The sequence below is a fragment of the Macrosteles quadrilineatus genome, unplaced genomic scaffold (genome assembly GCF_028750875.1).
Source record: "Macrosteles quadrilineatus isolate MER2022 unplaced genomic scaffold, UCM_ALF_1.0 Scaffold_2__2_contigs__length_208266976, whole genome shotgun sequence".
NCBI classification, from domain to species: domain Eukaryota; kingdom Metazoa; phylum Arthropoda; class Insecta; order Hemiptera; family Cicadellidae; genus Macrosteles; species Macrosteles quadrilineatus.
The window spans coordinates 192,614,642-192,627,145 of NW_026542595.1; the positions used below are offsets into that span (position 1 = coordinate 192,614,642).

At 34.6% G+C, this 12,504-nt stretch overlaps 1 protein-coding gene across 2 annotated transcripts in view; it reads left to right on the forward strand.

The window, feature by feature from the left end:
- LOC128987438 (angiopoietin-1 receptor-like) overlaps positions 1-12,284 on the forward strand; it is a 30,344-nt gene extending 18,060 nt beyond the window's left edge. For both annotated transcript variants that reach the window (XM_054408281.1, XM_054408280.1), the window contains exons 8-18: positions 673-719; positions 3,459-3,616; positions 4,196-4,265; positions 4,694-4,859; positions 5,818-6,031; positions 6,544-6,611; positions 7,210-7,336; positions 8,216-8,292; positions 8,890-9,024; positions 10,563-10,659; positions 11,584-12,284. In XM_054408281.1, the coding sequence (XP_054264256.1) occupies positions 673-719; positions 3,459-3,616; positions 4,196-4,265; positions 4,694-4,859; positions 5,818-6,031; positions 6,544-6,611; positions 7,210-7,336; positions 8,216-8,292; positions 8,890-9,024; positions 10,563-10,659; positions 11,584-11,764 (1,340 nt within the window). In that variant the 3' untranslated portion in view covers positions 11,765-12,284. The remainder of the gene's footprint in view (positions 1-672; positions 720-3,458; positions 3,617-4,195; positions 4,266-4,693; positions 4,860-5,817; positions 6,032-6,543; positions 6,612-7,209; positions 7,337-8,215; positions 8,293-8,889; positions 9,025-10,562; positions 10,660-11,583) is intronic.
- Positions 12,285-12,504: the final 220 nt, after the last annotated feature.

A 12,504-nucleotide genomic window follows, 5' to 3' on the forward strand; every position in this document is an offset into this window, starting at 1 on the left:
GCAGGGCCCAAGGGGCGAGCTGTACTAGTGGTAGAGCGCAGGGCTCTGGGGGCTAGCTGTACTAGTGGTAGAGCGCAGGACTCTGGGGGCTAGCTGTACTAGTGGGGAGAGCGCAGGGCCCCGGGGCTAGCTGTACTAGTGGTAGAGTTTAGAGCGCAGGGCCCCAGGGGCAAGCTGTACTAGTGGTAGAGCGCAGGGCCCCGGGGCTAGCTGTACTAGTGGTAGAGCGCGGGGCCCCGGGGCTAGCTGTACTAGTGGTAGAGCGCAGGGCTCTGGGGGCTAGCTGTACTAGTGGTAGAGCGCGGGGCCCCGGGGCTAGCTGTACTAGTGGTAGAGTGCAGGGCTCTGGGGGCTAGCTGTACTAGTGGTAGAGCGCAGGACCCCGAGGTCCCGGGATCAAATCTCGCCAATCACCTATGGATTTAGATTTAATCCATGTAATAATGCCGCATCTCTCTAGGACTAGGTAGCCTGAAGTATTGTGTAAAACAGCTACGGGCTAGAGCATATAGCGTCCTAGGATGTGAAGGTGGAACATAAAAAAATATAAGAATAATGTATATCATAATATTGGCTAACAGTACCACACATAAAACACTGTACTGTAGGTAAGCACTTAAGGTAGGCAGGGTTTTGGATGTGCTATAGTTGACCAGGGTGTTTATTTTTCAGTTAATGACTATAAACAAATTGATGGAGAAGCTTCTACCAAAACCAAAGTAAGTAGTTTAATTTAACTAGATGTAACATTATTAAATCATTACCGCACCCTAAACTTTTGTTTTTCACTCATTTAAAAATCCAGGCATAAATTCTTGAACTGTTTATGAATTGCCTGGACTGGACATATGTCAGAATAATTCTTTTAGTACAAACTTGAAGCACTTGTTTCATGTACAATTTCCAAAATGAATTTATTCAAACCTAAATATGCATATTATGTTGTTAATACCTTCTTATGTAAATATCCCTTGAACTGTATTTTTAACAACTATTTTCGGTGCTAAATCAGTGCAGTTAACTGAGGCTGTACAAGATTTTCATCTTTTGTTGAAGACGGTCAATTTAAAAAACCCATAAAAGTACATAGGTTGAGACAAAAACATATTTTAAAGAAACACAATATGTGAATATTAAAAAGCAGCTGATTTCAACAATTAGAATTTGAGTAGAGACTATATGCCTTGTGAGTGTAGTATACTAAAAAAAAAATGTATCACAGAAAAAAACAATAGTATATTACGTTACTAGTCCTGAAAATAAGTGTTTACCGGATGAGTGTGGTCGTTCCCGTGCGAGACGAAGTCGAGTACGGGATTACCATACGAGTCCGGTACACACATTTTGGACGAGTTACATACGATAGTTTACGCCATACTACTTAATCCGTACAAATCCTTATATATTTCCACCAACTAAAGGACTAATAATCACTAGTCATAACCTCTGAGAGAGGTTATGTTTTTGTTTATAACCACTAATTGCCACGAAAATATAGTATAATCAGCTGATTGGTGTCCGGTAAAACTCATTGCAGAACAGTATTACGCAATGAAACCCCATTTGAATAAGCTGGCGGCAAACAGCTGTTTTCTGGACTAAATCCTTGCGTGGAAAGTTTATCAAAATAATGTAGTGTGGCGTAAAGATATTTTCGCTACACTACAGTGAAATGACCTGTTTTCATGACATGTTCATGACACCTGCGAAAATTCATAATTACATTGTTTACTACGGCAAAAGAATCTTTACTATGCAAAAGTAATGTGTACTATCTTTTTTTGATTTTGCCGACTTAAACTAACAATGATTTGTTATTGTTTTGTCAACTGTTTCAAATTTTAAAGACCAAAACTGTACAACCAAAATAAATAGTAACTTAAAATTGAATAAATAACCTAAAAATGCTGTGAGTTTTGTCACGTTCCTGATTGTAATGACGAAATATCCAATGTCTATTTTAATGAAGAAAATAAATTAGTCTTTGTAGTGTAGCGAAAAGTAACGTTCAAAACACCAGTTAAAGTGGGTCTATACATATTCTCGACCTTTGAAAGTGCCCGAACAAATCTCGCACTTAAGTTGCAAACATGGTCTCAAATATGTAATGCCTTACTTTCTAATCTTGTTATGAAATATACTATATTAAATAATTTTAAACCAGCCGACCTAGTTTAAAATCTGGTACTAGTAGGTACGTAATTAAAGACTAGGCAAAAATGTAAGTAAAATACAATTTAATACTTAATACTTTAATACTTTTCAATGAAATGGCGACCATACAAAGTAGGCATTTTAATTTAATTTGCATAGTTTATAACAAAAAATAGTATAAGTATTAACCTAATGTTTTGCAATAATGCTCAATACAATCCTTTTTCAATTCTGGTTTGCAAACCAACTGAATGAAATGCCTTGCACTCATTTGTTGGTTACATCAAGTCTGACTCCCCATCATCAATTATTGTCTAATGTGTATACATGCTATATTTATCACTTTATAAAATAAAAATATTTAATCTTTTTTCTCTATTAGCGAATTTCCCATATAGGGAATAAGCTATTACCGTAGTACTCATGGTAAGACCTGGACCCGGGACAGATTTTTTTTTTTCGTTTTGAGGCCCCTAGAGGCCAAAATCACCATCCGTTCAAATTCATATATATATATATATGTGTCCGTTAGCGCGATAACTCGAGCAAAAATGATCCGATTTTGATGAAATTTGCTACAAACAAGTAAACCTACGTTTATTCGAACGAGTTCGCGAACCAGCATGATCGGACCATAGGAACGGGGGTTTATGTGGGCTTTTATGGGGTAAAAATGGGTTTTTCCCATTTTTGACCCAAAAAACATAAAACTTTGCAATTTCTTTCTAACTATTTTGTTGAGCTTAAAAAAACAAATAATTTAGTATATTGAAGCGTTATAATGCGCCTAATGGTTACGGAGAAAATTCCAAAAAATTGTAAATTTAAAATTTCCATGTTATTCTTATGGAGAATAAGTAAACTGTTGTAGTTTGCTTGTTTATTAACATATTTTGCCCAAATTTGGAAAATGTTTTGATTTCTTACCAACTATTAACATTTTACATAAAAAACACTTTTACCCTCCCTCTTGCAGCAAACCTAAGTATGTTTTAAACTGATTCTATTTAAATAGGGAATAAATGTGATATTTTTAAGGAGACATTTTAGTGTAAATCCATTCAGGGAAATGGAAATTCGCTTAGTCTGCAGGATTGCTGCGGCGGGGGTATTTTTTTTACCTAGTTTATGGATTCCAGAAGAACAAGTCTTAAATCTACGGGTTTTCATATACTTTGTATCTCCAAAGTTATCTTCCTAACTTTTCAAGCAAAAGATATGACCTCAAATAAGGTGATTCTATAATGAATATGATTTCAATAACACAATTTTTTAACCATAAAATATGTTTTTCTCTATTTCAGTTACTGTGGATTATCCTGCTGCCATTTGGAACAATTATACTGGTTGTCTACATACTTATTGGGTTGACTTGGAAATCATATCTTGTGTGGATTGAATATAAGAAAACAGCTTGTAACTTGAAACTCAGAGTTTCTTACAAGGCATTCAGAGTGAACAGGTATACCTAAATAATAATTTATTGGCCTTACTTGGAAAAATAGCTGGACTTGTTTTTAGCAATTATTTTCGGAAACTTAATAAAAGCCATGGAATATTACCTTGCAAGTATATCAACTACACATAATTAAAGTATGTGTTTCATAATCATCAATAACCAAGTAAACTGTAAGCTTTCATAACTGATTTCTGAGCTTTTTATAGACATTTTAAGATATTTTTCAGTGTTTGCATTTAATAGTCACATAAAAAATATTGATGTGCTGTATGACATTTTACACATAAATCCTTGAAATTGATACTGATGTGGATATTGAATTACGACAATTAATTTAAGTATATCCAAGTTAGCATTTCAACATTTAGATTGTATGCATTAAACCACATAAGGATTAAGTAAAAAGTAAAATAAACATATAATAAATAATACAAGTTTTTTAAAACTGGGAACCGTTCCATTAAATTAATCACAACACAGTTAATAACACACTCCACAGTCATTAGTTCATTTTCCATTGTAGTAGTCCTAATAGTCCAAAAAATTGTATATTATATTTGTATATTATTATTGTTTTTTTAGTGACCGTGTCTTCAGAAGAAATGACTCCTTACAAGAAAGGAATATACTTTATGTAGAGAAAGAAATTGAGGTAATGTATTGTAGTTTCTTGTTTCATAACATATCATTGCTGTATACTTTGGTAACTGTGTCGCATAAGCTTTCTTGTCTCACATACAATGTATCGAATAGAACATTGAAGCCAGAGTGCATGAGCAAGAGGCTTTCAAAATCCTTAAATGAGTAAAGTAGTACTCAAAACAAACAGACTATTAGTGTTGATTTTTTTGAGGCCATTTTCAACATTTATTACCTCAATGATAGTTGTGCTATAAAAATAGTGTTTTGCACCACATATAAGCATAATTGCTTATACATTTTTAAAAGAAAGTAGAAACAGTTTTACTGAGAAAATCTACAAAAAGGGGAGACAAACAGTCTATATGTAGTCAGTTCCAACAAAACTAAAAGACGAATAAATTCTATGTTTTACAATAAGTGAAAAATTCTAAATTTCAGGATGCCAAGACTAGAGGAGAAGTAGATGGATATGAGATCAGCTACAATCAGCTGACGATACTACGAGAGATTGGTCGTGGAGCGTTCGGACATGTGTACTTGGCAAAAGGCGAGGCAATAAGGGGCGTTCCCGGGACAAGAATGGTGGCTGTTAAGAAACTGAAAGGTAGGAAAGTACCTAATATACGAGAGCGGTTTTTAAGTAAGGGCTGTTTTTGCGTAAAAACCCGTAGTTTGCTTGTACGCCTCAACAAGGCCCCTCGCCACTTACTGACGTCCTTTGTGAACAGAATGACATAATTTTTTGACACTTCGCTGTGTGATTTTAAAAATTTGTAATCCATCGAATCTCCCGCCATGTGCGAGATAAGGTCAGTGACGTTTTTTACCACGAGACATGCGATGCTGACATTCATTGCTAGATGACTTAAGTTTGTTGTCTGATACAATGATAGCGGGGAAAGTACAGAAATAGGCTAGAGTAACTAGAGAGCTGAAAAATGGCCGTGGAAATTTTCATATAGGAAGGAATTGTGTTTTTGGTGGATACCCAGACTTCTCACAGAAGACCACAAAGAAAAAAGGATTTCACGGCCCATTTCTGAAATTTACCCTCACTCATTGAATCAGGGCCATGCCCTTCAGTCATCTGGTGATGAATGTTGGCATCGGATATGTTTCTTTTTTTAATAAAAAAACATATTACTAACCTTTATCTCACGTGGCGGGAGATTCGATGGTGTAAAAAAATTATTTAACAGCAAACAGCGTACATGGTAGCCTAAAGAGCTGGAAATTGTGTCAATATGTTCACAAATAATGCCAATAAAGCGGCGTGGAACCTTGTTGTGTTGTACAAGCGAACTACGGATTTGTACACAAAAACAGCCTTTATAAAAAACCGACCTCGTAGGAGGTAGTTTGGGAATGTAAACTAACAAAAAGTGAGATGGAAGATGAAACCATACGTGACCGGAAGTAAATCTCTAAAAAGGAAATAATGGTGATTAGGGAAAATTAGCTTGAGAAATTAAAAAGTAGTAAAAGTTTCAAGATATAGAATAGTCTCTTCATATTTTAACCGTTTCTTCAATTGTCTCAAGGATAATTTAAAATTTTTGTAGAGAAAGCGAACAGGGAAGAGCGTGAAGAGTTTTTAGAGGAGATCGGGATGTTAAAGAAGGTCGGGAATCATCCCAACATCGTCTCATTGCTAGGCTGCTGCACACTCAAAGCTGATGTATGCATGGTGATGGAATACGTGCCTTGCGGGGATCTTCTCAATTATCTACGGAGTCTAAGGAGAAGTCTGGCAAGGAGGACATCTTCTGTCACCTCGTGAGTCTGACGACAAGAATACAAGATATTTTTTATCAGAACATAGCCTTTATGGGAGGAAAACAAGGATTAAAAAATTAATTCAATAGACAACATCTCATTTGGATCCATTGTTTAAATAAGATGGTTTAGATGGTCACATATATAATTCACACACTTGCCGATATCTGAACTACGTCCTTTTTTAATGTCAAACCTTAAATTTTATGACTCTCAGCTCTAGCCTGGAACTATTTTACACATTACTTCCTAGTCATAGTAGGCTTAGAGGGTTGTGGCATTATCACTTAGATAAAATCCATTGGTGTTTGGTGGGATTAGAACCTGGAACCTTGGGAATCATATGAATCAAAGTCCCACGCTGTACCATTAGACAAGCTTGTTCCATAAAAAAAGTAGTCAGAACTGGGAACTTTTCTACATCAGCCCTTATTACTGTATTCATATTTTTGTTTAGTACAATGTTGTAGTTTGTTTAATTATTTTCATCACAAAATTTATACTGGTTGCAGGTCAGACACAATGTATTCCAGCCCCAGCACTGTTATGACAAGCGTCAACTCTTCTATGCACTCTACTAGTGAGTACTATACAAGAGACTTTCCCTTTAACAAACCAAACCTTTAACAGTTTAAAGACAAAGTGGTTTCTGTCTGTTCCAGATAAAAGCTAAAACTACTAGGCTGAAATGTATATGTAACGTAACATATAAGTCAACAACCTGGAAGATATAGACCCATTCTTATCTTTTAAAATTTCCTTGGTTTGGCTGGAATCCAAAGTTTTGAGTTGAAACCATTGGAATCAAATATTGATCAATAAACTTTGCAACACAAAGATATGTTACTGACTGAGGTCACTAAAACCATCTGCTTCTGTATCCAGAACCAATTATTGAAAGCCAAAAAGGACAGTTTTGGTCCAGTTTTGAAGCGTCAAATTTGTTCAAGCTTTTCAAACCAGCAACCTTGGCATCAATAGGCATGCTTTATAGCTGCTATACATTTATTTTTACTAAAATTGGTAAAAAATATACACCATCTATAAATAAACCACTGCTCTACATGATTTTCTGTTTATGTTAAAAATCTCTTGAGTTGGTTTGAAAACTGTTCAGAGATCATACTTTGCAAACATCATGCTTACAAAAGGGATCTAGTCAACATATTTTTTTACAGATCAATTTACTCAAGATTGTCCCTCAATAGAGCATCCCACTCCAATAGATCACAGGGAACTCCAGCACTTTGCCCTCCAGATAGCTCATGGTATGGCTCATCTGGAGTCAAAAAGAATCACTCACAGGTAAGATTCAAACACATAGCATGAATTAAACTATTTTTCTTACTAAATCTGTTTTGTTATTGAAAACAATTAAGCTGTCCAAAAGGAACAGAAAATGTCATGGACTCTGGTGAGAAAGGACACAATGATGCTAAGCATCCTGTACCTGATACGGACTTGTTTTATTGCAGCCAAAAGTGTTATAGTTAAATGAAATTTTCAAATTTTATCTGACATTTTTTGATAGGTGGTTGAGTGGCATTCTTAGATGTATAAATACATAAGTAATACCTATCAATCAATTATCAATTATTTAAGATGGGGACGCCACTATGTGCGTATTTTAACCCAAATATGAGTGAAGGATGAGTGTAGGATGAGTGGCGCGATCTTGTAGTCTTGTTAGTGACTAAGGCCGACATGTTCCTTAGACACAGCTGTTAATTAATAGCCCATACAGCTAATGGCAACTAAGGGACCTACAGTTTATAGTGGAATCCGAACCACATTTTTCCTTGTAATTTACGAATTGGTCTAATTATCAGGATAGTACTGCGGATAGTCGTAGTACTCACTAGTGCGGACGTTAATCCACACCAGTGAGCATCGCATCCACAGTGCATCCCTATAAATATCCACAATTCGTGACCTCCTAGTAGCTGGATTACAGGACGACGCCACCCGTCCCAGTCCTATACAAAGGCATAGACCATTGATAAAAGAAACTAATTTATTTTACTGTGCATACACAAATGCACAAGTGCTAAATTAATAGACAAAGATGGTTCTAATTCTACATTAAACAATACTAAGACATTAAACAAGCAAGACTTTAAGAGTGATAATGATGTTCAACAAACTATTTTGACTTTCCCATTCAATGTTGTTCTTTTTTTTCAGAGATTTAGCAGCCCGTAATATTCTCATTGATAAAAACAAGATATTGAAAATATCAGATTTTGGACTCTCGAGGAGAGGTAAGAAGTTTCATATGCTTCAGTAAATTCAAAGTTAAGTGGATTTAGGAATGTGTTTAATTTGTTATGCAGTTTTCAAAAGTTAAAAGCTAAAGAAGCCTATATTGATTAAACTTATTTTCTAATTCACTGCAACGTTTTCAAGGTACTGGTGATTGTTAACGTTACAAAAGGATATGACTTAAAATGACTTACCTTGCAGTTTACAAACATTATAAAGAGCTGAGGATAAATATTTCCTAAGATTCAGTGTATATTTTAAATTCTAAGCCCTTGTGACTTAGAACTATTTAGTTTTGAATTTTTTTTAGTTATTTTTTTCATTAGCCAGTTTATTTACTATTGCTCTCCCCTTTTATAGCTAGGTAGGATGTTAGCTAAGGTTATATTTTAGCTTTGACTATTATTACAACAACATTTTAGTGAGAGAAGTGAATTTGAGAATTTTGTTCCCAACACACATGTAGTTCCTATGTGGGAGAGGATTATGGAGTTAAATTTTATTTCAGATTTTCTTTGGAATTACAGTATCTGTTTTTGGTTTGATTCCATTTGATTTTTCATATTGAAAATTTATGAATGATTAATTTTGTTTAGGAGTCTACATTAACACGAGACAATGCAAAGTTCCATTAAGATGGCTCTCTGTGGAAGCGATGAGAGATGCGTTGTACTCCAGCAAATCCGATGTTTGGGCGTTTGCTATTGTACTTTGGGAGATCGGAACGCTAGGTAAGGTTTCATATAGTTTATTGCAGATCTATGGGTGCTATTAAACAATGAATGGAAGGAAAATAAACGGCAACAGCAATCTGACTCATACTTTCTCCCATAAGCTTGCCAAAAACCTTTATCATGTTTAGTGGTAGAAGTAACTAAATGTTGGAAATAACTATTTGATAGGGAAAACCACAAAAGTTGTAATAACTTTTTAACTGTAATTTTTTAGCTACAAGGGTTGTACTATTTTGTTTAGAGTTAGAAGTACCACAAAATACTAAACTCCAATTAAAATCGGTCAAGATATTTTGAAATTCAATTTCTTTGGTATTTTACAAATTTTGTATGGAAAATCACAGAAATTACAATAACTTTTGAACCGAATCTTATACAACAATGGGGCTTCTACCGTTTTGTTAAAAGGACTACAAGGGATTTGTATGCTGAAGTTAAAAACATGTCAAAGTCATTTCATCCAAAGCTGAACATTTGTAGGGACAAGAATAACTTCCCAATTTTTGACGAGGATAAAATTATAGAGAGATGTAGGCTGAACACTTCTACCATACCCCTAATATAAATTCGAAACTTTCACCTAATAGAACCAATGAGATGATCGTAGGCGTTGAGCCTTGGATTGACAGCCCTACTGTTGAATAGGTGAGAGAAACCATTGCAAGCTTGGAAAATAACAAGGCTCCCGGAGAATATCAAATCACGGCAGAGTTATTTAAGAGTGGAGGGTATTTTTTGTTGACAAAAATTCACAAATTGAGGTGTCAAATATAGGAGAAGGAAGATAAAGACTGTAAGATTGGCATCATATATCCCATTTTTAAGAAGTATCACTTTGAACAGTATACTTTTATGGCTTCAGGGGGACCGGGAAAACAAATAATATCCTTATAAAACTCAAACTGGACAATTTTGATGAAAATTACAAAAGTTCATGTTTTTAGGATTTTTTGAGAGGATAGCAGACTTACCTGAATGGGAAAGAGTCCAAACTGGCACAGGAAACACAAAACAAAACTTTACACTATATACACAAAACATTAGAATATTTCACTGTCACTGACAGCATTTTCAACTAAGGAAGCTCCTTTTCCTAAGGAATCCTTAGTTGAAAATGCTTAAAAGAAGTAAGCTCCTTAGTTGAAAATGCTGTCAGTGACAGTGAAATATTCTAATGTTTTGTGTATATAGTGTTAAGTTTTGTTTTGTGTTTCCTGTGCCAGTTTGGACTCTTTCCCATTCAGGTAAGCCTGCTATCCTCTCAAAAAATCATAATGTTTGTAATTTATATATCTGATGGATGGTTCCAAGACTTTTCAGCAATAACTGAACAATTTCATTATATTTCACATCTAATTGTCAATTTATGTAAAGTTAATGTTTTTAATTTTAGAAATGTTGTTTAACCACTTCATTTGATGAAGCTGAATAACAATCCTCTATTTGAGTATAAGATTTGTTTAGAAACTAAACTGACAACTTTTAACAATATTTTACAAAGTAAAATAAATTTAATTAACTTGTCCATATTTCAGGAGGATTTCCTTACCCAACTGTAAATGACTTTGATCTACTTAATTTCTTAGAACGAGGAAACAGACTTGAAAAACCAGATATAGTATCTTCAAATTTGTAAGTAAAATTCAGTCTAACATAGAGCTAGTTAAAAATGTATTCATAGAAATTCGTTTTGCATTTCAGTTATTCGATTATTTACACTCCAATGTAACATAAATCTATTGAACATTTTTGAATCACAAAATAGCACATGGTGGATCAAATAGTTTTCATCTAACTTATTGTCTATGTTTAACAAAACAGATACTACAGTACAACATTAAAAAATGTGTTTTGTTAAAATGATAACAATTTTCCTCTGACTCCAATCCATAGTTATTGAAAAACTATGTGATTTTAATTCAACTCAGTACAAGGTGATTTACTTGTAATGATTACTACGGTATGTGTAGTGATTTTAGTGAAATGAAAACTCTGTATTGATTTGCATTTACACTTTAATCAAAACTATGTTACGGTGGCATCGTATTTTAATCCAGCTACTAGGAGGTAACGAATTGTGGAATTTATAGGCATGCACTGTGGATGCTATACTTCCTGGTGTGGATTACGTCTGCAGTAGTAAGTACTACGACTATCCGCAGTAACGTTCTGATAATTAGACCAATTTGTTAATACCAAGGAAAAAATTTGGATCGGATTCCACTATAAATTGTAGGTCCCTTAGTTACCATTGGCTGTGCTATTAATTAACAGCTGTGTCTAAGGAATATGTTGGCCTTAGTTACTGACAAGACTACAAGATTGCGCCACTTGTCCTACACTCATCTCTATTTGTATTTATACTTGGCTTAAAATACCTACTTTTGTGTGGTGGCCACTCGCCATTTCAAAGTAAAGTAAAGTAGTATGTAGTTCTTTACATAGTAATAAGAAATATTATATTGCCTGGAGAACTCTGTAGTGACTTACACTGTAATGAATGCTCTCAAGTGATTAAGACTGTAATGACATTGACAATTGACAACTATGTTCCAGATACTCAGTGATGCAGGTTTGCTGGTCCGAGCGACCAGATGACCGTCCATCGTTCACTGAGCTCGTGTCCTATCTGAGTCCTAGCTCTGATCGCCACGTTTACGTACAAATATCCCCCCACCCCCAACTACCACCTACAACCCCCGACCTGTATGTCAACTCAACTGTCTCCCCTAGTTAAACTTGGTTTGGAATAGTCCCCAATAGTTTGTAGTTTTTTAAGTATTCTAGAGACTGTTTTGATTTGTACACTTTATCGAATTCAGGTGCTGTACATCCTCTTTCCCTAAAGGCTTTATTAATTTGTGTCAATTTACATTTTAGTTTCACCATAGTCATAACAGCTTTACTGTATCGCCTGCGTAGCAAACCTTAGCAAATATAAAATCCTGAACACAAAAGGATTTTAAAATATGGACAAACAGGGTGTCTACTGGTTTGCTTTTTAAAATCTGACTTTTTAAGACAAGTGATCTTTTTCCATTAAGTATTTTATAAATTTTGGTAGTTTATCTATTATCTGTTACATAAGGGATAACCATTAAATACGGTTTAGTTAAGGGAAATCATTTAATTTTTAAACCCAAGCATTCACCATTAATTCCATTATGCACTAAACTCTGATCCATTTACTTGAGTTTTCTTTTATGTTTATTACTAAAACAAAAACTCTGAACTGATCAGCTCAAATTCTAGTATACTGTATACAGGGTGTTTTTTTAAACGTGCCACCATTGGGATCTCAGTAACTAATGATTTTACAGCAAACTTTAAATGGGGAGCATTCTCTTGTTTTTAAAGAGGTTAAAAAATAATCAAATAAAATTTCTGTAAATGTCCGCCATTTTCCAATATGGCGGTCAACTTTAAAATTTCTTATGGAACACCCTATATTTTATGTTTTCGGATAGAACATGAAAT